At 39.1% G+C, this 27,705-nt stretch overlaps 1 protein-coding gene across 5 annotated transcripts in view; it reads left to right on the forward strand.

Moving 5' to 3' along the window:
• The first annotated feature begins 2,849 nt into the window (after positions 1 to 2,849).
• Positions 2,850 to 27,705, forward strand: part of LOC122539857 (V-type proton ATPase 116 kDa subunit a 1) — a 66,992-nt gene continuing 42,136 nt past the window's right edge. For 2 of the 5 annotated variants that reach the window (XM_043674981.2, XM_087977828.1), the window contains exons 1-8: positions 3,000 to 3,363; positions 6,738 to 6,908; positions 8,023 to 8,101; positions 9,031 to 9,128; positions 10,051 to 10,179; positions 21,982 to 22,085; positions 23,867 to 23,993; positions 27,443 to 27,525. In XM_043674981.2, the coding sequence (XP_043530916.1) occupies positions 6,792 to 6,908; positions 8,023 to 8,101; positions 9,031 to 9,128; positions 10,051 to 10,179; positions 21,982 to 22,085; positions 23,867 to 23,993; positions 27,443 to 27,525 (737 nt within the window). In that variant the 5' untranslated portion in view covers positions 3,000 to 3,363; positions 6,738 to 6,791. Of the gene's footprint in view, positions 2,974 to 2,999; positions 3,364 to 6,737; positions 6,909 to 8,022; positions 8,102 to 9,030; positions 9,129 to 10,050; positions 10,180 to 21,981; positions 22,086 to 23,866; positions 23,994 to 27,442; positions 27,526 to 27,705 lie in introns of those variants that run through there. The other 3 variants (XM_087977829.1, XM_087977830.1, XM_043674980.2) reach the window with 2 other exon arrangements.

Here is a 27,705-nt window from a genome sequence, read left to right on the forward strand (position 1 = left end):
AACCTCACTATCAAACCAGCAGACAAGGGAGGTGCGGTAGTAGTTTGGCGCACCGACCTTTACACCGCTGAGGCCAAACGCCAACTTGCAGATACCTCCTCCTACTGCCCCCTTGACCATGACCCCACCTCCCACCACCAAACCATCATCTCCCAGACCATCCATGACCTCATCACCTCAGGGGATCTCCCATCCACCGCCTCTAACCTCATTGTCCCAGAACCCCGCACCGCCCGTTTCTACCTCCTGCCCAAAATCCACAAACCTGACTACCCCGGCCGACCCATTGTCTCCGCCTGCTCCTGCCCCACCGAACTCATCTCTGCATATCTCGACATGGTCCTGTCCCCCTTAGTCCAAGAACTCCCCACCTACGTCCGGGACACCACTCATGCCCTCCACCTCCTCCATGATTTTCGCTTCCCCGATCCCCAACGCCTTATCTTCACCATGGACATCCAGTCCTTTTACACCTCCATCCCCCATCACGAAGGACTCAAAGCCCTCCGCTTCTTCCTTTCCCGCCGTACCAACCAGTACCCTTCCACTGACACCCTCCTCCGACTGACGGAACTGGTCCTCACCCTGATCAACTTCTCTTTCCAATCCTCCCACTTCCTCCAAACGAAAGGAGTAGCCATGGGCACCCGCATGGGCCCCAGCTATGCCTGCCTCTTCGTAGGATATGTGGAACAATCCATCTTCCGCAACTACACTGGCCCCACCCCCCATCTTTTCCTCCGCTACATCGATGACTGTATCGGCGCCACCTCGTGCTCCCACGAGGAGGTTGAACAGTTCATCCACTTCACCAATACCTTCCACCCCGACTTCAAATTCACCTGGACAGTCTCAGATTCCTCCCGCTCCTTTCTAGACCTCTCTATCTCTATCTCGGGTGACCAAATCAACACCGACGAGGAGAAAGTGAGGTCTGCAGACGCTGGAGATCAAAGCTGAAACTTTATTGCTGGAACAGCACAGCAGGTCAGGCAGCATCTAGGGAACAGAAGATTCGACGTTTCGGGCACATGCCCTTCTTCAGGAATGAGCAGAGAGCAGAGAGAGAGAAATCAACACCGACATCTACTTAAACCGACCGACTCCCACAGCTACCTTGACTAGACCTCCTCCCACCCTGCCCCCTGTAAAAACGCCATCCCATTCTCCCAATTCCTTCAGCTCCGCCGCATCTGCTCCCAGGAGGACCAGTTCCAAAACCATACAACCCAGATGGCCTCCTTCTTCAAGGACCGCAATTTCCCCCCCAACGTGGTCGACGATGCCCTCCACCGTATCTCTTCCACTTCCCGCTCCTCCGCCCTTGAGCCCCGCCCCTCCAACCACCACCAGGACAGAACCCCATTGGTCCTCACCTACCACCCCACCAATCTCCACATACAGAGTATCATCCGCCGTCATTTCCGCCACCTCCAAACGGACCCCACCACCAGGGATATATTTCCCTCCCCTCCCCTATCAGAGTTCCGTAAAGACCATTCCCTCCGTGACTCCCTCGTCAGATCCACACCCCCCACCAACCCAACCTCCACTCCCGGCACCTTCCCCTGCAAATGCAGGAGCTGTAAGACTTGCGCCCACACCTCCCCCCTCACTTCCCTCCAAGGCCCCAAAGGAAACTTCCATATCCGCCAGAAATTCACCTGCACCTCCACACACATTATCTATTGCATCCACTGCACCCGATGTGGCCTCCTCTATATTGGGGAGACAGGCCACCTACCTGCAGAGCGCTTCAGAGAGCACCTCTGGGACACCCGGACCAACCAACCCAACCACCCTGTGGCCCAACACTTCAACTCCCCCTCCCACTCCACCAAGGATATGCAGGTCTTTGGACTCCTCCACCGCCAGACCACAACAACACGACGGTTGGAGGAAGAGCGCCTCATCTTCCGCCTAGGAACCCTCCAACCACAAGGAATGAACTCGGATTTCACCAGTTTCCTCATTTCCCCTCCCCCCACCTTGTCTCAGTTCAATCCCTCAAACTCAGCACCGCCCTCCTAACCTACAATCTTCTTCCTGACCTCTCTGCCCCATCCCACTCTGACCTATCACCCTCACCTTGACCTCTTTCCACCTATCACATTTCCGACACCCCTCCCCCAGGTCCCTCCTCCCTACCTTTTATCTTAGCCTGCTGAATACACTTTCCTCATTCCTGATGAAGGGCTTATGCCCGAAACGTCGATTCTCCTGTTCCCTGGATGCTGCCTGACCTGCTGTGCTTTACCAGCAACACATTTTCAGCGCTTGTCATCACATAGCCTGCTACCAGACCCACTGGCAGCCATCGATGACCCCTATTAGCAGATATTGGTTTTCCCAAGCTGACCTTCACTCATTCCTCTCTGTCCAATTGTTTTTCTTTCTCTCTCTGGGCTCCATCCCCACTTATTGTTTACTCTTTCCCCATTCCCCCACCTCATCTTCAGAATATATACTTAGTTACAATTAGTCCTGCAGAAAGGTCACATGATTCGAAATGCTAATTCTCCACAAGTGCTGCCAGACCTACTGAATTTTTCCAGAAATTTCTGTTTTTGTATCAATAGTGAGCACTTCAGAGAATCTTAACTCCCAAACATTAGTGCACGACATGCTACAACATCAGTTAGAGAAATAGGAACACGCACGCGCACTGCAGTGGGCGGGTGAGACGAAAACGCGCATGAGCACATTCCCCTCTGCGGGTTTGAGGGAAAGACGCAGACCGACACAAAGCGCATGCTCACATTCCCCTCTGCGGGTTGGAGAGAAAGATGCAGACCGACAGAAAGCGCATGCGCACATCCCACTCCTTGTTGTGGGCTGGAGCGGACGCGCACATCATCGCCAGCTGGTTAATCGAGCGCATGCGCAATCGCCTCGAGCAGGTGGGCTAGTGGTGTCACGTGATCGCGTTGCTGTCACGGAGCCGACTGATGTGGTGGGAGACAGAGGCCGGTGGTAAATGATCTCTCTCTTTGTTGGAAATGGCTGTCGAATTCATCGGGAACGATGATGAGGCACAGCCTTTGCTGGCTTTGGTTGTCTGATTGTGGCGCAGTGGAATACTTTCGATGGGTTGACATCCCCGGGGAGGGGGAGATGGACAGGGACATGGAGGGGAAGGGTCTTTGGCCTGTATAGGGTGGTGAGGGGTGACATCTACCTGGGCGCTGTCTCCCTCCTGGGCTTCATCTTGATGCCGTTTTGGTATTGTGCCTCTGCGTTCTTCCTGCTTCCATAGCGCCGAGTCACCTGCATTATTGGACGAGAGAGGAGGTTTTCAAAATGCTTTTTAAATTGAGGTGGTGAAATGGACGTGAAGGGAGGTGTTTAAAATTTGCTTAAATGGTAGGGTGGATTTTAATTATAAAATAAAGCCTTCCCTCTGTATAATTACCTGAATTATAGATGCGCTATTGATCTGGGTATTGTCAGCACGGTAATGTTAAACCAGAGCTATGTCCTTTTAATTTAGAAATCCAATTTGATGCTGATTTAAACCTGTAAACAGCCAACTCCTAATTTGTTGTATGTGCTGTAAAAATGTCAAATGTAGATAATTTTTTAAATTAATGAATTGAATGGGTGTTTTTATTAGATTGGAAAAATAGTGGTTGATACTATAATCTTTGGCATTGCAAGTGTATTTGATATTGTTTTTAACATACATTTTCACAGAATAAGTCAAAATATTTGTAGCTTGGTTTATAACTTCTGTTCTTTTAGACCAGAATCTGTTCTATCATTAAATCTGTCTCCTTTCAGCATTATAATGTTGTTAACTCCAGCTCAGCTGTAGAAATTATCCATGTATTTTTTTCTTACTGAGCTGAATGAATTCACTTGGTTTGCATTCCATTGTATATTCTTCAGCAACTTAACTAATTCAGGCCTCTATGCTAACTTGCACCAAATCCCCTTCATTCATCACTATGCTCTTGGGCTTATGTTGACCCTTGGCAGTGATACCTTGACCAAAATAAAAAAGTCATTTTTATTTTCGATCTCTCCTTGTTACTCCTTTTGTCTGTAATTTCCTACAACTCTGAAATCACATACAATTCTGTCATACTGGCCTTCTGCCTGTTTGCTTTTGATTGCACTACCATTGACAGTAGTATTTTCAGCTCCCACAGTTCTGTGCTCTGGAATTGCCACTGTACTTCTCTCTCTTCCTTCAAGACAGTCCATAAAACATCCCCCTTTGACCAAGATCTCCGTATATGGCTTGATACTTGTTTAAAAATGCATCTTTAAACTGCCTTGAGCTGCTTTATTATATCAAAGGTTCTAGATATATACAAGTTATTTGCTCCATTGCAGTGAATGATGTTTTGAATTGGAGGATGCTTTAATTTATGTTGAATAGTTTCAGATTCTTCTAATTGTATTCACATCTACAGGACGAATGTCAATTATATTAATGGTCCTATAGTTTGTGAAAGTATTACCAAATTATTAATACTGTTTCTTGGATGTGACCCAGAAAGTGTTATTTGGAGATGATCTACTGTTGTAGTTTTGAGAGAATAGTACTGTTAGATTGTTCCATAATTGAAGAAATATTCATGATTAGAGCAAAATAACACCGGAACATTTTAAAACATGTTTCTGTATGTGACTTCAGGATAAACCAGAAATATTGTTGAGAAGAAATGTTTTGAGATGTGGAGCAAAGGTATTGAATTTGTATTAAAAAGATCAAAACTGTCACGGCAAGAAAAATGCAGGATCTTTCAATGTTACAGCATAATTAACTCCTGTTTATACAGACATACCGCAGAGGAACAAACCTTTCAGTCCAACCAGTTCATGCTGACCATAATTGCAAACTAAACTAGTCCCACTTGCCTGCACTTGGCCTATATCTTTCCAAACATTTCTTGTTCATGTACTTATTCTAAGAATCAGATGACAAATGTACGTTACTTGCTAGTTATTAGACTGAGTCTGAAAATTGTGCATGACAGTGGTGGTATTTGAAATCTATGGATATTGTTTTCTGTTATAGTAATTGATTCTGAAAGTAAAACTACTATTATATATGCATCGTATGTCCAGCTTTCATTGACATATGAGAACTGTGCTGTCTCTTTACTGGGGACCTAGAAACATCCATAATAATCTTAAAAAGTGACTTTCCGATCAGTTAAGACTGATAGCAGGGGAAATAAGTATCTCAAATTGGTGAAGATCTATTTATTATATTTGTTTACAAATAGTCGATTATTTCCTGACACTATGCTGAGTGGTGGAATTTGAATTACTAAACATTTTTTCAAAAAGTCAGATGATTTAGGGCAGTCCTTCCCAAACATGTTTTGGTTGAAGGACCTCATTTTAACTGGACTGATAACACACGCTTTTTGTAAATTGTATTTAACTGTCCTGGTAATGGGAAGGTGTTGCTTGTTTAATGTGTTTTGGCTGAAATTCTCATTCATGCCTTTGTTACTTCCATACTTTTCCTATTTAAATACCCTATTGGCTGATCTCCCACAATCTACCCTGTGTAATCTTATCATCCAAACCTTAATGACGATCCATTCTGCGTTCACTTATCTCATCTGTGTTTGTCGATTTGTATTGATTGCTAGTTGAATAATGCTTGGATTATAAAATTTTTATTCTTCTTTTCAAATCCCTGCTTGCCTCGCCCTCCCTATTTTTGTAATCTCAGCTAGCCTTACAACTCTGATGTAATAATTCTCATTCAATTCTGGCCATGCACCATCCCCCAACTTTAATCAATTTCCCATTTAATAGTTGTACCTTCAATTGCCAAAGCCCAAAGCATGGAATATCCTCTGCATCTTCCTGCTGTTTTATTTCTTTTGTCTTTCAAGATTTTAAAATGTGACCGAAAGCATTATCAAGCAGTTATCTGGTTTAATATCTCCATAAACGGCTGTCATGTTTAGTGTTATACTTTGTGAAGTTTCTTGAGATACTTTCTTAAAGATCGTATATGAGTGTAACAAGACAGATGTTTCCTTGCAGTTATTAGTATGATGAGTCTGCTGCATTTTATGGCTAATTCTGTTGATCCTGAGCAGGATCTGAAGGGAGAAGGTGGCAAGCAGGAACTTTTGGAATGTTGAGCTGCTGCTCAATTGGTGACTGTTGACCACCACATTCATCCTTGGGACTGTGGTTCTGCATTTCCAACTCTTCGGAATGTCTCTGTAAACTTCAGGAAGACTACAGCTTTCATTTTAAGAGACTGAATTGTGCATTTTGTACTTGTGTGCATAGTATCTTATTTGTAATAAGTCTGTGTTATTTTAGGAATTTTGATGCTTTATTGAAACGTGCAAATAGATATAGACATCAAGTGCCAAGCTTTTCCTTTGCAAATAGCAATTCAGAAAAACTTTTTTTGTGCAATGTCACATTGATAACACTGCATGTTTCTCAGCACTGTGATGTTTGTGTGGTTGATCTTATTTGCATTGGTTTTCCTGTCCATCAACCTCCACCACAACTACTTCCACCTTCAGTGCGTATCAGTTTTTTTCCTTTGAGAAGGGGCTGTTTGTTTATAACTATATAAACTAGTATTTGGCAAATTTGAGTGTGCAATGGTTCCCTCTTTCATAATCAAATATTTTGAAATTAAACATTCTTGATCTTTTGAGTTTTGGTAGACTGTTCCTTTCATAACATTGAAACAGAAATTTTTCTTTTGTACATTGTAAATTTTTTTTCTTCATTGCTTATAGATCAAACGAAACGTTACTTATTGAAAACAGTTTATACCACTGCAGTGATCCATCATGGGGGAACTATTCAGGAGTGAGGAGATGACACTTGCACAGCTTTTCTTGCAGTCAGAAGCTGCATACTGTTGTGTCAGTGAACTAGGAGAGCTTGGGATGGTCCAATTTCGAGATGTAAGTTGATGTTTTTTGCTGACTTGCCTAGTTCTGTGAAATTAACATGAGAACTGCCTTTACTTTACTGCTAATTCATGATTCTGTCCTATTTACACTCAGTGATTTCACAAACAGCCAAGTTTTTAAGTTTCAAATTAGAGAATGGGTGACCATTTCCAAATCCTTAGCTGCCTTGCCTTCTGCTTCAATAACTGGATATTATAGTTGCCACTGGGAGACCATCACATTAAAGTTGCAGTGTAATCTGTTAACTTGCTAAATATAATGCTAAGGTCTTGGCATTATTGGCAAAAGTTATCCCTCGCTCTTGGTTCTCTCCAATGTTTAGCTTTGTCCTGTGTGGTGAGGATGATGTATCTGATGTTAGGATTGCTCAGTCTTTCCGGCTTGCCCGTCATCCTTGGCTCACTGCATTCTTTGCTGTTGTAAGGAAACAATGCCACCACTTGAGTTTGCTTCCCTGTTAGTTCATTCTGAAACAGTTTTCTACCAATCTATTTTGACATACTATATTTCCTGTCATTTGCCTTCAAGTATTCCTGGAATCTTGATCTTCGTCTACCTCGTAGGCAGTATTCAAAGTTGGAGTTGTTAATGTGTCACTGCCTTAGGGATTTTATCATTAGTCGTTCATTGAGTGTCCACTCTGATCAAGCAATAATAAATTCCTTAGTTTATTATTGTGTCCATTAGTTGGATGCTAGTTATTACTTTTAGGCTGGGTGTTATAACATAAATTTGCAATAACTAATGTCATTTTATCTTCACACGACTTTCTTCCTCAGAATGTTCAGAACTTTACTTCGTGTGTGCCTAATGGCTGAGTTGAGTACTGCTGCCATGGGGATTTGTGAATATTTTATTGAATTTAATACATGTTGATTTTTGTCCACATTTTGATATGCTATCACTATATCACTATACATGCACCAACAATTTTATTTCTGTAATATGTCAGAAATTCAAAATGCAAGATTCAATCTCCTGGGCATTATTGGTCAGAAGGGCCTGTAACTAACAGTTTATTGCAATTAGTATTATATTTTAATGAAACATCACAGAAATTCCTCTTTTTCTATGCAGTTACTCAATTTCATCCTTTTTTGTGCAGCTAAATCCAGATGTGAATGTATTTCAGCGCAAATTTGTAAATGAGGTTCGGCGTTGTGAAGAAATGGATCGTAAGCTACGTAAGTATCATGCAAGCCTAATGAGTATCTGTACCACGTTTGTGTAAGGTACTTGACACAAAGTTATGATTTGTCGAGCAGAATATTAGGGAAGCTGCATGCAGTTCTTTTTAAAGCAGTTTCACATGTTTTTTTCTTCTAAGTGAAATGATAGCTTTTGCAAATTATAAAACAAAACAAATTAAAACACTGTCCTGTTGAGTACTTTATACTGTTTCAGTTGCCTTGTATTTAAAGAATATTATCTAACAAGATATTTGGAAAACCAAGCAAAGGCACGGATGTGAGAAATAAATTCACAGCATTTCCTCTGATTACAAATACAATAATTTGTTTTAAATGTCACCTTATAAACCGGCAAAAATCATACAGCTCAAATACTGTGAAGTTCAATGTATTATTTTGTTCAGTTATTGCAGTTTTTAATTTATTTGCCTCGATGTAAATGTACTTATTCAATTGAATGGCCACACAAGCTATCAACAGTTGTTTCAATTTTGAGCCAATTTTTCCTGAAGTACCATGATCCACTGCATTGTACGAGTAGTCAGTTGAAGGTTGAGTTAGAAGACTGTCTGTTTTGTTTAAGGCAAAGTTGCATTTTTATTTAAGTGATTTGTGCTGTAAGTAAAGTATAACAATGATGTGTATAGCGCCTGCATTATGTTTCTATCTCTTCATTTGTTTTTTTACATAATGCGAACCTCTTGATTATCTGGAATATTTGATCAACCAAGCACACTCCTGGACCTATAGGTGCCAGTTAGGAAAAAGTTTGTTGAACTAAATTTTAACAGCCAGAAGTGAATATATTTTTTAAAAAAATAATATTTCTTTCGTGGTGAATAGTGCTGTTTTGGGTTGAATACAAATTTATTTTAAATTCATAATGGTTTAAAATTTTTTATTGCTTTTTTAACTGTTTTCAGGATTTGTTGAAAAGGAAATCAGAAAAGCAAATCTTGTCATTTTGGACACTGGAGAAAATCCTGAAGTTCCTTTTCCTCGAGACATGATTGACTTGGAGGTAAGCATTATAAGTTATAAATTTGGCTTTTGAAACTTTCTGCCAAAGGGCAGTCATTCTGTAAATGTGGTGGATTATTTATTTATGACTGTGTGTACCACAAGCATGAACTTCATTTCTATGATATGTGACCTTTGCTCAGTTAACCAATCTTAAATCAAGCATGGTTAGGGCTTCTGCAGGTTACATGCTTGCATGCTAGGCTTTGGGAAAAGTAGCAATGACTGTTCGAGTCTCATTTCTGCCTAGTGTGTGATCCATTGTCCAGTTAGACAAGCTGAATGATGTGAGTTACAGGAACATTAGTCTCTGTGTTTAACGTGAATTGGCAGCAAATTCTTTTTAATTTATGCACAAATTTAGTTGAGTAATGGTATTACCCTTGACACAAATTTCTTCTTCTTTCTCTGGAATACAGTACTTCAGATGTGTGCTTCACCAGGTGAATCCTGTCTTGCAGAACAGAACCTGACAAGTTATTGAGATTATTATTTCTAGCTCATTGATCACAATAAGAGAATTTTCATTTCTGTATTGCATGAGGCAAAATTTACATCCTTGCTTTACTAATGTCTTTCTTGTAACTTGGTGAATTGAAGTTCTTGTTAATGCAGCTGATGATTCTGGAGCAGTGATGTTATAGTTTTATACGTTGATGTAATGGATGACTTTGAAGAATCTAATCACTGTGTACAGTTTTTGCAGTTAGTCATCCTCTCTCTTTAATCTTGCGTTTAAGCGCAAGAATACTTCGGGTGACATTAACAGCAGCAATGGAGCTTGACTTGAACAGTTGATTATTTGAGTACCTTGGGTGACATACATCATAATCCAGTATAAACATACCATCTACAATTGAAATAGTGGAAGTGAAAATTCGCAGTTACACACTGAATTTTAACTAAAATGCTTTTTTTTTTAGGCAACTTTTGAGAAACTTGAAAATGAACTGAAAGAAATCAATACTAACCAGGAGGCATTAAAACGCAACTTCTTAGAGCTGACTGAACTGAAATATATTCTACGCAGAACTCAGCAGTTCTTTGATGAGGTCGGATTATTGTAAATTTCTCATTTTAAATTCATTTTAACATGTCTCATTGAGGATTAGTTGAAGCTTGCCATGCATGTGTGCAGCTCTACCCATATTTCTGGTATGCCAGCTTACTTCGTGATTGTACACTGCAAGAAGTAATAATTTATAGTTACATCAAATATTTTCTAAAGCTCATATGTCTGATAATTACATTGCACTTGTGATAAACTGCATGATTTTGAATTTTGCTTACTTTGCTATTCTACTTCAATCTTAATAATCGGGGTGCCTTGTAATTATATATTTGTAATCGGGTGTGATGTCTCTAGAAAATTAGATGAATTAAGAGTCTGTACTGTTTAAAAGCTCTTCAAATGTTAAATGTCGTTAAATTCGGCCACACTGTTATACTGATGCTGAATGGGCAAGTGTATCATTCTTGGCTTCCTAGAAAATCTGGTGCAAATTTACACTGAATATTCTTGTGTAGCTCTAAGAAACTTAAAAAAAAAAACACCTCTGAGATGTAGGGGGAAAAGAAACCTCACAGGAACTGAATGATGGTAATTGGTACTGTTCTTCTGTATTAACTTAAAAGTGAGGGACTAGATCTGCTCACCTGATTATTCTTTATGGTCAACGTAAATATTGTCCAAAAGCATAACAGGTTTTAAGCAACAATTGAAATTGTTGATTTTAACTAGAGGAACAAATTATAAATGGTGATTTATTTCAAATCATACAGTCATGCAGCATGGAAATAAATACTTCAGTCCAACCTGTCTTACTGACCAGGTTTCCCAAACTAAACTTGTCCCATTTGCCTGTATTTGGTCCATACACCTCTAAACCTTTTCCTATTTATGTACCTGTCCAAATATATTTGAAATGCTGGAACTGTTCCTGCACCTACCACTTTCTTTGGCAGTTCATTCAACATACAAACCACTCTCTGTGAAAAAGATGCCCTCCAGTCCCTTTTAAATCTTTCTCCTCTCACTTTGCCCTCTAATTTTGAACTTCCACACATTAGGGAAAAGATCTTTGCTATTCACCTTATCTATGCCCTTTATGATTTTATAAGCCTGTATAAGATCACCCCTCAACCTCCTACACTCCAGTGAAAGAAGTCCCTAGCCTATTCAGACTCTCCTTATAACTCAAACTCTGAGAAACTTCTGGATGAAGCCTAAAATGTTAAAGGAGGAGGATACAGCGGTGGGAAGTTGTTTCAAGGTGGTTAATATGCTGCTAATCAAGCAGGCTACTTTGTTCTGCATGGTATCAAGCTGTTTGTCTTGTTAGAACTGTGCTTATCCAGGGAAGTTGCATGTATTTTGTCACTTGCCTGACTTCTGCCTTGTAAGTGCTGAACAGGTTTTGAGTTAATTGCTACAGAATTCCTAATATCTAATCTGTTCTTGTAGCCAGAGTGTTTATGTGGCTAGACCATTTAGTTTCTGGCCAAATGAAATCCCCAGAATGTTGAGTGATGGTGGGTGGGGTAGGGAGGTTTCAGCAATACTAACGCAGTTGAATGTCAAGTGATGATGTTTGGGTTCTCTCTTATTGGAGATGGTCATTTCTTGGCACTGTGAAATGAACATTACTCACCACTTATCAGCCCATGCCTGGACATTGTTCAAGTCTTTCTGTATGTGGTAGCAAACTGATTCAATGTCTGAGTCATTGTGAATATATGCAAGCATTAGTGAACATGCTCATGTTGACCTTCATGATGGAGGGGGTATAATTGAAGCAGCTGAAGTTAGTTGGTTCCAGGACAATTATCCTGAAAAACACCTGCATTGATTCCTTATTACTGAGAATTTATCTCCAGCAACCAGTGGCAGCACCTTTGCTTAAATAAAATGCACTGCAACAACTCACCTAGCCTGTTTTGACATCATCTTTCCTTGTGCTAGCTATGACTTCAGTGGAGACTTTTCCCCTAATTTTCATTGACTCAAGTTTCGCTTGGACTCTGCCATTCTTTGAACATTAAGTTAGTATATACCAAAGTAATTTCTCTCCCCTCATCTCCTGTAGTTCAGCTCTTTTACTCATGCTTGTACCAAAGCTGCAATGTCAGTAGGACAGGGCATATCCGAGGCTGCTCATAGAATCAGAGTTTTTACAGAATGGGGGGGGGGGGGGGGGGGGGGGGAGGTGGGGGTGGAGAAAGTCTTTTGGCCCATTGTGACCATGGTCATCAAGCATCCATCTGTTCAAATCCAGCTTTGGCCCAAGGCCTTGTACACTGTGGTACATAAGAATCCATCTAAATATTGCTCAAGTATTTTGAGAGTTTTTACACCCTTTTTGTGCAAGTTCCAGATACCCACTGCCCTCATTCCCCTTTATACCTCCTGTTCTTTCCTTCTAAAACTTGGCCCCCAGTTATTGATCTATTTACTAAGAGGTTTCTTCCTATCTTTGCCCATTGGTGATGGTGCTGCCTGGGATCTCACCTGTATGGTCCAATTCCCTGAGTATAACTCTACCTGTTGCTTAACTGTGAAGACAACTCATGATGATCTGGATTGACAATCTGAGACCAGGTTAAGGTAGAGAGCATTCTCCACAGTTACTCCTAGTCACTGATTTGAATGCTGCAATGCAGGTCTGGAAAAGTAAGCAATAGAGGTTTTTGGTTTTGAGCTCAGTGGTAAATGTACTCCATATTGAACCCAATGTTCAACTTCTGCAACTAGTAACTGTCCTAAATACTGTGTGTGTAAATATTGGAAATCATTAGATAACCATTAACTGGTTTTCAATATTTAAAAGGTGACTGCAGATGTGAGGTAGAATTTGTGTCTGGGTATGGTAGATCTTGCAACCCACTCAACAGGAATATAAGCTGGATGAAGTCAGATATCTATAATGGAACATCTTTCATTTTGCATCTTTTTAAATTAATTGACAGGAAAATGTTACACTCCTTTGTTAACCCTCAATCCTCAATCGATTTTCTTTGTGATCAAGTGATTCATTATGCCTGGTGCAAATGGCAATACTTTGACTGTTCAAAAAATATAGAACTGTATTTCACAATTAAATTTTAAATTCTGCATTGCAAGCAGTAAATAATTTTGCAGCTGGTTTGCTTGATGTAGCATGCTAATGTGAGAAATTCAGATAAAGTATGAAAGGAACTAGCAGATGCATACTATTTGTAAATAGTCCAGGGTCAAATAAAAAGAACATCTACACTTTGTCTCCCACTCAGCTTTGGTATCTTGGACATTGCTTTTGGTCCTTCTTGTTTATATTTGATTTGATGGAATCACTGAGAATGTTGACATGCACATTTGAAGAGTTTAATATCTATCCTCTTATCAAAGGGAGTCTACCTCTAAGGCTAATGTAAATACTGACATAGATATGCACAGTAACTTGCAGCTGCTAACTTTAAAATGGTTAACATTTGTAATTAAGTCAGTAATGGTTTAATTCGGGCATCTAAAATTGGATTACAAAGCAGTAATATTTAAAAAAATTAAACATTTCAAGAAATTGCCCAAAAGAAAAACAGGTATTTTTCCTTGGTGCACGTGTTATCAGTTTGGTTTCAGTTTTTGGAGATTTATTACATTGCAAACAGCCATTTGAACTGCAGCTCCCCAGTGTTTATTTCTGGCTGTGGCTGCTGCTGGATTTGACTAAATTAGCTATTTCTGAGAGCAAAATTATCACTAGGAAATTAAGTTTCATTATGCAGTGCTCCATTTAATGTGCCTGATTCCAAACTGATTGGACAAGTCAGGACAGTTGAATAGGAGTCTTGATTAGGTTTGATTATTTCACACTGTATAGCATTGTGTCTAGAAGTAGATCATGTCAACTGTCTAAGTCGAAGGGAAATAAACAAACTCTTACTCTGTCAAAGTAATAGATTTTAGTATACGTCCAAGCCATTTTTGGGTACCATTTTTATGAGCTGCAATTGTTGCTGTAGATCTGTTAGCTTCTGGACACAGTTTAATTTTATTATAATATTAGGGGTGGCACAGTGGCTGAATGGTTAGCACTGCTGCCTCAGAGCACCGGGGACCTGGGTTTGATTCTAGCTTTGGGTGGCTGTGTGAGTTTGTAAATTCTGCCCCCATCTGCATGGATTTCCTCCCACAGTTCAAAGGTTAGGTGGATTGGCCATGCTAAATTGCCTACAATGTTCAGGGATGTGCAGGCTAGGTGGATTAGCCATGGGAAATGCAGGGTTACAGGGATAGGGTCAGAAGTTGGGATGCTCTTTGGAGAGTTGGTGTGGACTCGAAGGACCAAATGGCCTGCTGCCAGACCGGAAGGATCTATGATTCTATATAATATACACAGAACCAGAATTTTTATGGTGCAGAAGGATGCTCTTTGACCAATTGTCTGTCCTGGCACTGAGTATTTTAACTTAGTCCCATTTTCTAGTCCCAATTTCTTTCTCTTACATTCAGTGCTCTCTTGAATGCCTCAGTTGAACCTGTCTTCCCCCACACGTCCAGGCAATGCATTCGGTGGCCTCACTACTCGCTGTGTATCAAAGAATTTTCTTGCCTCGCATTTGATGCTTTTGCAAAATACTTTAAACCTGTGCTCTCTTGTTCTTAATCCTTTTGTTTGGGAATCATTCTCCCTATCCACTATGTTCCAGACCCCTCCTGATTTTGAAAACTTGTATCCAATCTCCTCTTCGCCTTCTCCTTTCCAAAGAACAGTTTTTCTTCATTTATAGGATGAGGGTGTTGCTGGCTAGGCAGGCATTTATTATCAATGCTTAATTGCACAGAGGATAGTTTAGAGGTAACCACATTGCTGTGGGTTGGGAGTCACATGTAGGCCAGCCAGGTAAGCATGGCAGCCTCCTTCCTTCAAAAGACATTACTGAACCAGATGGGTTTTCTGGCTATCAATTTGAGGTCATCATTGATTTTAGATTTTTACAGAATTCAAATTCCACCCTCTGCCATGGCGGGACTCCAACCAGTGTTTCCAGAACATTCCCTGGGTCTCTGGATTAACTGTCTAGCAATAATGCCACTCGGCCATCATCTCTCCTAACTTTTGCCTGGAACCATTCTCATATATGTTATAATCTTGCATTGTTTAAGCTACAGTAACCACGTGCTGTGTGCTTTTTTTTTTATTGTTTTCATATTGTATGAATAACTGAGGCCTTGAAAATATTGTGATTTTAACATTTAATGTAGAATTAGGAATGAAAAATACCAACAATTCTCAAACTTGTCAACATCCAAAATTGAATTTCTCCCTAAGAATATTTATGGTTCATTTGTATGTTTTGACTTTTACATCTATCGTAGCATACAGTCAATGTTTCTATATTCTGAAAGAAATGACCCACTGTATTTTAGTGTTACATTTAATTTGATCAGAACAAAAACCAAAAGATCAGCAGATGCTGTAAATCAGAAACAAAAAATGAAATTGCTTAAAAAGCTCAGCAGGTCTGGCAGCATCTATGGAGATAAATCAGAATTAGTGTTTTGGGTCGAGTGACCCGTCCTCATGATTTGATGTTCAGTTTCCAATCTTAATTTTGTAAAATAGGCAGTCCAGTAAAGTACTCTTCATCTGTTTAAAACTTTGTAGTAAATTTGAGCTGCCGAAGAGAGACATGAGGAAAAATACCTGTTAAAAATGTTGTCACTGGTCATGAAAGTCTAATGTATTTCTATCAGCTGTATTTATTTATTTTTATCTTAATACTTCCTTCAGCAAAACAATGAGATTGTAGCAAACTAAAGCCATTTTAGTTGGCAGCTGAAGGATCAAGGATGTTAATCATGTTTCTCCTTTTCCCAGTCTTCTGTTTTTTTTAAACATAGGCAGAACAATAACAAGAGAAATAAGTTTTGAATCTTGCAGCGTAAACAACCATAAGTGCAGGAATCTAACGAAGACTGGAAAAGTAACAGTTAATGGCATGCAGATCTCCATCCCCTCCCTTCCACCTCTTCTGGTTTCTTGTGAATGTTTTTTGGTTTTTTTTCCTCATTTGCTTATCATTTTGAGTAAAGTATTGCAAATCTGATTTTTTTTCTGCATTACCTTTGAAAAATTCAGGTGTAATTTTATGGTTTGGTTTCCAATAAAGAGCCACATGTTGAATATTTCTTATTTGTTATGCAAATTTGAGTCAAATTTTCCCTTTGTTCCACCATTTAAATCTAAAATTCTCCAGGGAAAAAAAAAGCAATTACTTGCTGTTTTGGTATCTATTGGAATTGGAGACTGTGGCTTCATAGTGGAGATCAATCTTTATTCAGGATGGGGCTTGTGATGTACTCTCTGCAAAGCACTTTTTTTTTTAGCCTTGCGCTTTGTGGAATAACTTACTGTGTCATTTAATTTGATTGTTTATAGGAGCTATGCCCTTTACCTGCCCAGGAAAATTTCTTAGGAATTACTTTGACTAAATTCTTTTTGCAAATGTACATGTTTAAATCTCTAATTGTAATTATTCACTAAACCTCTATCTTCCTCTTCTGTCAAAGTTATGTGGACCCCTGATCTTTTTCCATGCACCCTTGTGAAAGGGCCAAAATAATTTGCTAAAAATCTTGTTGCACAGGTCTAACAATCTCTGGTATTTTACCTATATAGTTCCAGTGTCAGGTATTTAATCTACTGTCGATTTTTGGTTATGCCATTGCAATTGATTCAAGATTCTCTGGGTAATCTCATAAAGAACAAAACTCAAGTTTAAATCTTCATGAAGTTCACAATGTTCAGATGCATTTCAGTTTCATATGTTAGAGATTTTATAGATGATTTCTTCACTTGTGTGGCAAATGTGCTTGCAAAGGTATGCATTGAATGCAAAGTCAAAATTTGCATGTGCAATTTGCAAATACTGCCCAACTTTGACAGTCTACTCCCAGTGTGTTTTGTTTCTTGTGTCCTGTATGTGAATTCTTCATTTATCTGCTTAGCCTGCTCAAACAGCAAGACTGTTCTGGGTACTGGCGATCTTCTGTAGTTGGTGTGGGGAAAAATGAGATGTGCTCCAGTTATCACTAGACATTTTTTAAATTAAGCTTTCCTCAGTGTTGGAGCAATTTACTATTATTTTGCTGCTGACTGCAAAATCTACACCTATGAAGCATTACAGCAAAAATTGACTTTCCTATTTATAAGAAGTTTATTCAGATAAATATCTTTATTCCAAACTTGTAACTGTTTGAAAAGACCTAGTTCTTTTTAAGTGATTTTACCCCCATAAAACCCCCATGTCAGTGCACAAATGTTAAAGCTCTGAACATTTACACCAATATGGAAGCACCTTTATATCACTGCAGTATTGCTTTTGGTAAGTAGGTGCTACTTATTGAGTAGATGTGGAAGTGCTGTGCATGCATGCTTGTACCACAAAAGCAAATGGTTCACCAGGGCAGCTCAGTACTTATTTTACATCCTGGATTTATTTTAAGTTGCATGCATTCATAAGAATATCCTATCCATTGCTTATGTCCTCCATTAGGCACATTGGAAAAGACCAAAGACCTGGCATTTTGCACATATAGTCAAAACTGCCTTGGCCTCTGGTACTGTGGGACAACATATAAACCTGGATGACTAAATACTGAAATTTGGTATTGCTCTTTCAAAACATGAAATAAATATAAATAGATTTATGAACGTTGTGTAGATTCAATGCAGGTAAGGTTTGATGTTTAATATAGACTCCAATCTAGATCACTTCACTTATGGAAATGATATATTTTCATTAGGAGCTTGCTCTAATGTAAAGTTTACTTTGTTTAATTTTGTAACATAATACAACTGATTTCAATGTGCAAGACAAGCCCTTTTCTTGGTCACAACAGATTTGCTTTGAAGATTTTTTAACTGTAAATTTAGAAGTTGCACTTCATGCCTTCATTTTTAACCATGTTACATGTTTCAGTGATATGATGGCACATCTGGCATTAAATACCTTTCTACATACCTGTGTTATTTGAATAGCTCGTACACAAAATTGATAGGCATTGAATTCCTAACACTACATTGTTTCCTAAGTTTTATTTATACCTCATTTCAGTTTTCCATAAAAACTATAATCTACCCTGTCGGCTTAAGGACTTGGGTTTTCATCCAGCTAGAAGTGGTCAACTTTCTTCAACTGCAAAGGATCAAAATAAGTACGTGAACAAAAGCATGATTGATTTGACTCCAGGAGGATTCTGGTTCCAGGCGCAACTTGACATAGAACTGGAAAATCTTGCACTTACCTGTTGTGGTAGTGTGTTCTATTTTCTGTCTCTGGACCTAGTTAGTACCCAACTTCAAGCTCAGTTCAAAATTTGGCTTGTGTATCGCCTACTTGTTAGAGAAATGGCTAATTTTGTTTAAATTGTTAACAAGCTTTGTTCCTAACATAGACCCCTCATTGTTTTTTTTTTAATGCAAAGTGATATTAATTTTATCAAGTGAGATCTAAGAGTATTCTTTTCCAATTAAATTGATTGAACAACTGAAATACACAGTTAAGTATATTCTATGTGAAAAGATACTTTCAGAAAGTTACAGGCAATGAAATGGTCAAATCTAAACATGGAAAAATTATCAACCTCCAAAATGAATCAATGAATTTCGATAACTACTTTCAGACTGTGAAACATTGCCATATTGCTCCATCGCAGGGTACATAAAGGCATAGGTCTTACCCTCTGTCAAAGGTTTGAGGCAAAAGTTATTTACGTACTGGTTAGATAGGACGTTTTGTTGAAATGGTTGGGTCTTACTCATCACACATATGTGGCAGTTGCTGTATCAGAATAGAATCCCTACAGTGGAAAAGCAGACAATTCAGCTCATCGAGTCTTCGCATCCCCTCTGAAGAGCATCCCACTCAGACCCATCCCCCTACCTTATCCCTGAATTTCCTATAGCTAATCCATGTAGTCTGCACAGCCTGGACACTACAGGCAATTTAGCATGGCCAATCTACCTAACCTGCATATTCTCGGATGCTTTTTGAGTTGTTTTTATTATAATATGATAGTAATGGATATAGGTTTGCTCGCTGAGTTGGAAGGTGCATTTTCAGACATTTCATCACCATAATAGGTAACATCTTCAGTGAGCCTCCAGAAGATGTTCCCTATTATGGTGACAAAACGACTAAAAATGAACCTTCCAGCTCAACGAGCAAACCTGTATCTAGAACCTCCACCCAAGCTACAAATCTTCTCAAAACTCGATAATATAATAGTAATGTTCCATTCCCATAGGTTAGTAAAGCTTGGCTGGGATTTCATTCCTCCCCATCTAAAATATCAGTGATAATGTCGTGACTTTGTTTTTAACGATTACAAATCAAAGGATTGTGCTAACTAATTATAGAAAATGCATCATAAATTATGTTTTCCACATGATAATTGACTTAAAATAGGTATAAATTGCAAAGCTACTGCCTCTAATTTGAATGGCTTGTGTGTTTCTTTTAATCCACAAGGGGAAATGGATATTTAGTCACACGTAGACCTTTGGGAGAACTGAGCAGAGGGTATTTTCTTGAGCTAATGCTCTGCTTATTCAGATGTTAAAAGTGACCACTATGGGATAACACTTTTGCTTGCTGTCCAGGAAAATAGCTTGTCTGAACTTAGACGTTCTTCATTTACACTAGCTGATTCAACTTGTTCTTATTATAAGTTTTTAGCAAAATAATTTGAACAGTAATCCAATTATATTTGGCAGGTAATAATTATCATATTTGATAAAGAACAACAGCCTTTAAAGATGTGCATTTAATAAATATGGTATGGCAGCCAACTTCTAAATTATGCACTCTTAAAATAATTTTTATCCCATGTGTGAATTTTTGTCATTTGTGATTTTTTTTTTGCAGTGGTGGAAATTTAGAGAAAGAAGAACTTAGTCAATCCTTTAACAAATTGTACCTGTCTAAAAGCAGAACTGTAGTACTGGTCTGCAAGTTCAGACCAGAAGATTTTGGTGGAAGAAGAAAATCCAAGCAAACAGCTTCATGCTGTTTCCATGCACACATTTTATGAAAGAAATCCAATTAGGAATGAGTTTCTTAATTTTCAGTATTCTACTCTGGCACCTTCTCATGCCTTACATCTGTGATTAGTTCATCAGGGAACCCTTGATATAATTTGTTAATATGACTGACTGCTACTACATTAAGGATGCACACTTTAGGATGATTTTTCAGGGCTGGAATAAAGATTGTCATAATTATTAAAATTGTATGCATTGCGTTCCCCACCCAAAAACAAAACATGCATACTCTCTCTGGATTCTTCAAATCTTATGTGAATTCATCATTAATTTTTTGGAAGTAGTTATGAAATATTGAGTAATCCTCATACTGTTTCAGGATTTGTAAGTTATGGTTTCCATTTGACAAGCTTTTCAAATGATTCAGTAGTGCTTTGATAGTGCTAACATCAAATTGTAGCAATGCTTCGGCAGAGGCCATTATCCTGATTCAAGGGAGATCTTGACCAACAGCAACCTTGAAATTGATCTTAATAGCAAATAAAATGTGCTCTAATTCCTGTAAAATCTAATGTATAAATTGTTTTTGACTTTCATCTGTATGTAGAATGTTGAAATTGGGTTAAAGATATATGCTAAATGTAGCCAGTGTTTGGACTATCCCAACATCAGATACAAGTTCATTGTATAAAACTGCTAATTCCACATTAGCTGTATATTGGTAATTTTTAAAAAGGTGTTTTAATATAGTAAATTAGAATATCTACCAGTGAGCGTCAAAGCGTGCTGTTAAACCGAGTAAGGAGAACTTTACATTGTATTTGTATACGGTAGATCTGAACTGGAATTCCTCTTTAGAAAACATTAATGTAAAACACATTAATCTTCCAGTACACTCATGATACAAAATGCATTTCTAATTTGAATATTGCTGGAAAGAGAGACGTTGTCCAAGCTTTTTGTTTTGCAATCATCAGAGCAAACATAATGCAACATTTCAAATGATCACAATTTATACTACAGGAGGAAGGGCTGCTGATTTTCAACAAATCACCTGTTGTGGAGTAGATTCTCTTTCTCTCTAGAAACGTGTGCAGAATTGGGACTAATTTTAAAATTTATTGAAGCACATGTATTTATCAATGACTTCCAACTGGATTTTTACATTTATTATGGTGATCCTTTTTGTGAACAAATATTACTTCAGCGTTGTGACTGACCTTCAGGTTTTCAGAGAAATAAGCTTGTAGAATGTACTGTTTGAACTATACTAGTTGTAGGTAAATGGAAATTGCTAGTAAAAAGGCGCAACTTTTGCAATAAATCTATCGCCCTGTTACCTTGGGTTCCAACTAATGGAACACTTTCTACACCAATTTGCAAAAGCAAGTATTTATCAAAATAGTTTCTATAAAATTCAGCACAAAATGCCAAAGAAATTGGTTTAGTAACTTGTTGATACCATGTCAGTATCCTACTGATTTACCTGAAAACAAATTTCCACTTCTGTGATTGTCGTGTCAATGGCACATACGTTTTGGAAACTTCATATCAGTTTTCTGATCTATTTCTCATTCAAGTCTTTCAGACATATCCAAGAACCCGCTTGAATGATGCTATTATTCACTTTTTAAATTTATTTTCCTGTGCATCTTTGCTTGCATCTCTCTATTTAAAGTCCATTATTTTCAATGTTCACTGTGGTTTGTCGTCCCATTTTTTTTGGCCACTTTACTTTGCAGTTTTAGTTTTATCTTTTCTCCTGGTTCCTGATTCCCCTGCATGCCACTAACTGGTTTAAATAGTGTGTTAATTGATTTGTGAATTCAGGCTGAATTGCATCATCAGCAGATGTCTGATCCGGACCTACTGGAGGAATCGTCTTCCCTGCTGGATCCAAGTGAGCTTGGACGCGGTGCACCCTTGAGACTTGGGTAACTTAATTTTTAAATTAGTTTTAATCTGAAACCTACTTCCTGTGGAAACAGAAATATAATTCCTTTACCAGAATTGCTCAATTTGTGACGATCTGATTGCATGCTTGAGTTTCAGGTGACTTTGGAAATCAGGGACAATCTTTGATTTTTAAAAGTAGACTCTTTATAAAACATTTTAGTACAATTTCTTTGTGAATAAGTATTTATGATTTTCTTTTCATACATTCTCTTTGATTGGCTGTGGAAGTTGCATTCCTTTCTCTCCCTATTTGCCTATGTTTCCTCAGCAAGTTAAGATTCAGTGGCTTGGGAGACTTTAAATTGGGAAAATTACCTGAATATTTCTGAGTGCATCTATCATAAGAGTTGCATTTTATGATAGTGGATAGTAAACTATCTGTAATAGTTTACTTGATGTTATGGCAGGTGAGCAGTGATAGTATAATTCTTCAGTTGACCTGCCTGACTGTAACTGGTGCTTTTATAAGTATTTATTTGCCAGTTCAGTGTGTATTCAACTGTCTTGCATGCTGAGACTGTTCATTTTGTTTTAAATCCACAGGTTTTCTTGTGAATGTAAAATATATATTTAATACCAGATATATTTTTTTAAAAATGCTCCAACACTCACTCGTGCATATTAAAGAGTTATATAGCCAAAACTGCAAAGATGGCAAGCAGTTTTCTCAAAAAAAAATTAGTTGCATATGGATCTTGTAGATTGACTTGGATAATTTCAGGCTGGGTTTGGTCATCTTTCTGGATGGTTTGAAATGTTGATTAAACAATCAGTGCCTTTTACTTTGATTCATCAACTGCTTGGCAGACATTGAGGAAGCTGTCTGTGGTGGTTGGCTGGTTAGAGGCAGGCAGGACATAGGTTTGCAGAGTGAATGGAGAAAGAGAGCCATTGCCAATCCTCCTCTTGCGATTTACCCGTTCAAGGGCTTTCTGGTTGCTGATTGGGCCTCTAAAAGCAACTCCTTGAAAAACAAGTGGTTAGCTTCCTGTTGCCTGACCTTCTTTCACAAACTAACTAGTTACCAAGCATGGTTGTCATAAACGCATTCCAGGGCCACTATTTAAAGTGATGAAATTAAAATTTGATAATTGTGGCCCTTCTCTCAGCTGGATGCTGCTGTTGAAAATGACTGAGTTTAACGGCTTAGTCTTTACTTGTCTGAGTCATCAGAAGGTAGAAATCCACACTCATTTACGCTTGTCCTGTGACCAGACACAGGCCCGATTCTAAGTTGATATTTTTAAAGTTGCAAGATGAAGCTATGTAAATGAGGTGCCATTTTGAAACCTGCTGTTTAGGTCACTTGAGTCTTTATGAAACTTTTTTCTGTGGTTTTTCCATGCTTTAAAATAATTCAGTTTTTGAGACTATTTATAATATTGTCCATTGGGTTTAATGTGTATATTTTGGGAATGCATAGTATGTACTTTTTAAGAATGTGATTTTAAGAAGAAAAACTGACCAATAAGCATGCATTTCTGAAAATCATAAGAACAGTATGTTTAAAAAAAATAAAATCCACAAGTTTGCTTTCGGTAGCTGAGTACTTTATGCATAAACCTTATCAGAATTCATTCAAAATAAAATCAAAGTGAACAACGCTAATTGTGTGCATTAGAGAAATTCAAATGTATATCTTAATAAAAACATTAGTCTATTTGATCTGTTTTAGTCTTTGCATCACCCTGGGATGCATTCTGTATTTTGCCTATATATTTATACAGCTTTATGACAGTGCATATACTTTTATATACAGCTTTGTAGCTGGAGTGATAAACCGAGAGAGGATTCCTACGTTTGAACGAATGTTGTGGCGAGTATGCAGAGGAAATGTCTTTCTACGCCAAGCTGAAATTGAAAATCCCTTGGAGGACCCTGTAGCTGTAAGTACCTGGCATGAAATCTTAATAAACAGTTAAATGAAGATTGAAACCATAACAGCAAAAAAAGTCCGCTACTGCTGTGGTTTAATTCTTTTGCAACACTGGTTATAGAATAACTTTGAAATCCAGTGATTTTACACCCACAGATGAACCAGTATTGCAGGCACTTTTTAGAAGTTGTAACCCCACCGCTGTTGAAGAGCTTATGCTCGAAACGTCAACTCTCTTGCTCCTCAGATGCCACCTGACTGACTATGCTTTTCCAGCATCTCACTTTTTGACTCTGAGGAGTAAAAATAGGCAGGTTTTCTAGGAGCTAAAAGCAGTTCCTTTTTGAGTACAGGACGAATTTGTGCAGGCTTTCAAGATTGTAGAATCTCCAACCTGTATGTAGACAGACCAACGAGGGGAGAGGCCATGTTGGATTTGGTTCTCTGCAACGAGCCAGGGCAGGTGTCAGATCTCGGGGTGGGAGAGCACTTTGGTGAAAGTGATCACAACTGCCTCACATTTAGCATAGCCTTGGAGAGTGAAAGGAGCAGTTACCGAGGGAAGGTATTTAATTGGGGAAAAGGAAATTATGACTCTATCAGACAGGAGTTGGGAAGTACAGACTGGGAGCAATTGTTCCATAGAAAGGGCACAGCAGACATGTGGAGAATATTTAAGGAGCAGTTGTTGTGAGTGATGCACAAATTTGTTCCTCTGAGATAGGTAAGAAGGGGGAAGATTAAGGAACCTTGGATAACGAGAACAGAGGAACGTCTTGTCAAAAGGAAGAAGGCAGCTTACGTAAGGTGGAGGAAGCAAGAACTAGCACAGCTTTAGAGGATTACAGGCTAGTTAGAAAGGAGCTCAGAATTGGACTGAGGAGAGCCAGGTGGTGGCACGAAAAAGGCTTGACAATAAAGATTAAGGAGAGCCCAGAGGCATTTTACTTATACGTGAGGAATAAGATAATGATCAGGGAGAAGGTTGGACTGATCAGGGATAGCATAGGGAACTTGTGCGTGGAGTCTGCGCTGATAGAGGAAGCCCCAAATGAGGTTTTTTCTTGGTGAAAACCGAAGCAAAGGGAACTTGTTGTAAATGAAAACTTAGAGGAGCTGGGATACAGTCTTGACGAGATGAAGATTGATGAAGTTGATGTGCTGGAAATTTTGGAAAATATTAAGATTGATAAGTCTCCAGGGCCAGACCAGATTTATCCTAGGCTGCTCTGGGAAGCGAGAAAGGAGGTTGCTAAGCTGCTGGCGAGGATATTTGCCTCCTCACTTTCCACAGGAGTCATACCGGAGGATTGGAAGGAGGCGAATGTTGTTCTTCTTTTCAAGAAGGGTAATGGGGAAGTCCCTGGCAATTACAGACCAGTCAGCAAAGTTTGGAAAGAATTCTGAGGGATAGGATTTATGACTTTGGCAAAGCATGGTATGATTAAAGGCAGTCAGCATGGCTTTGAGAGGGGCAGGTCATGCCTCACAAATCTTATTGAGTTCTTTGAGGCGGTGTCAAGACCGGTCGACAACGGTCGAGCAGTGGATGTGGTGTATATGGACTTCAGCAAGGCATTTGATAGGGTTCTCCATGGTAGGCTGATTCATAAAGTCAGGAAGTATGGGATACAGGAGATTTGGCTATCTGGATTCAGAATTGGCTGGCTGACAGAAGGCAGAGAGTGGTTGTAGATGGGAAGTATTCTGCCTGGACGTCACAGTTGAGTGGGGTCCTGCAGGGCTCTGTTCTTGGGCCTCTGCTCTTTGTAGTTTTCAAAAATGACTTGGATGAGGAGGTTGAGGGGTGGGTTTGTAAATTTGCAGATGACACAAAGGTTGGAGGTGCCGTTGATAGAGGGCTGCTGCAGCACGCTGCAGCACGACATAGACAGGATGTAGAGCTGGACTGAGAAATGGCAGATGGAGTTCAACCTGGATAAATGCAAAGTGATGCATTTTGGAAGGTCGAACTCGAATGCTGAATATAGGATTAAAGACAGGATTCTTGGCAGTTTGGAGGAACAGAGGGATCTGGGTGTGCAAGTACATAGATCCTTCAAAGTTGCCACCCAAGTGGATAGGGTTGTTAAGAAAGCATATGGTGTTTTGGGTTTCATTAACAGGGGATCGAGTTTAAGAGCCGTGAGGTTTTGCTGCAGCTCTACAAGACCCTGGTGAGACCACACTTGGAATATTGTGTCCAGTTCTGGTCGCCCTACTATAGGAAAGATACAGAGACTTTGGACAGGGTGCAAAGAATGTTTACCAGGATGCTGCCTGGACTGGAAGGCTTCCCTTATAAACTCGGACTTTTCTCTCTGGAGAGAAGGTGAAAGAGAGGAGACCTGATCGAGGTGTACAAAATAATGAAAGGAATAGATAGAGTCAATAGCCAGAGACTTTTCCCCCAGGGCAGGATTGACTCCTACGAGAAATCATAGTTGGAAGATATTAGGAGAAAGCTATAAAGGAGACATCAGAGGTAGGTTCTTTATGCAGAGAATTGTGAATGCATTGCCAGCTGTGGTGGTGGAAGCAGAGATGTTGGGGACATTTAAGTGACTGCTGGACATGCACATGGATAGCAATGAGTTGAGGGCTGCATAGGTTAAGTTACTATATTTGACATTAGGATTAAATCTCGGCACAACATCGCGGGCCAAAGGGCCTGTACTTTTCTATGTTCTATGTTCTGCCTGAATTTTAGGTTGAATCTACTGATCCTGTATTAAATACATGCAGTAGTTTGTTTTTTCCACTGACTTCACCAAGTAATGCAGATTTTTAAGATGCTGAATGTTAAACATATGTTTGTGTTATATAGTGGATATGCAAATATTTTTGAGGTGTAGACTGAGTTCAGTGTCCCCAGTGTATGGAAGGCACACAGTGATTTGGATACTGGTTGAATTACATTTGGCTGATTTTGTCTTTTAAGCAAGCAAGTGAATGCTAGGAGGTGAATTAGTCGAGGTGGAGCCATAGACAATGTAATAATAAATTATTGCTAATTGTGACATTTCTTCCTTTTTTTGTTTTGGATGCTGCAAATGAGAGTTTCTGGCAGCAATTAAATGGCTGCACACAAAGTAATGTAGCTACTTGAAAATGATGCCAACGCATGGCATAAGTTGAATTACTGTTTATCTCCAATGGAATTTGTGGTTTTAATGATATTGTAATTTTTAACAGCCAGGGATAAGCATACAAATTTTGCCTCAGCAGTCTTCTCCACCAGTAAAGTGGGGGCTGGGGGGAAAGAAATCTGTAGATACCATCTACTGATACAGATAGTGACTATCTTCAGATCGAGCGGAACAGGCATTATTCCCTTTGTTTGTCCTTTCACATTGGCGTCAATATGTTTGTTTCCACTCAAATTTCAGCATGGTCTAATTTTTAATTTTGCTATCCTGGTAAAACTGGGAATTCAGATTAATGTTTGTTTTCTTTCAGGGAGGTCAGGTAGACAAATCCGTCTTCATTATTTTCTTTCAAGGTGACCAGTTGAAAAATCGAGTGAAGAAAATTTGTGAAGGGTGAGATTGCATATTTGTTTCTTGTTGGTTATGCATTAATTCCCATTAACTGAACAGTTAAACCTTTATCCATCATGCCCATGTCATCAGAGTATTTGATGAGCTACTAGATTATTAGTCCCGTGACCTTACCACTCTGCTATTGCCTCTAGGGAGAACTGATCATTTTACTTGATGAAT

The sequence above is a fragment of the Chiloscyllium plagiosum genome, unplaced genomic scaffold (assembly GCF_037043375.1).
Source record: "Chiloscyllium plagiosum isolate Xiang-an unplaced genomic scaffold, Cpla_swu_hap1 HiC_scaffold_32, whole genome shotgun sequence".
Classification (NCBI taxonomy): domain Eukaryota; kingdom Metazoa; phylum Chordata; class Chondrichthyes; order Orectolobiformes; family Hemiscylliidae; genus Chiloscyllium; species Chiloscyllium plagiosum.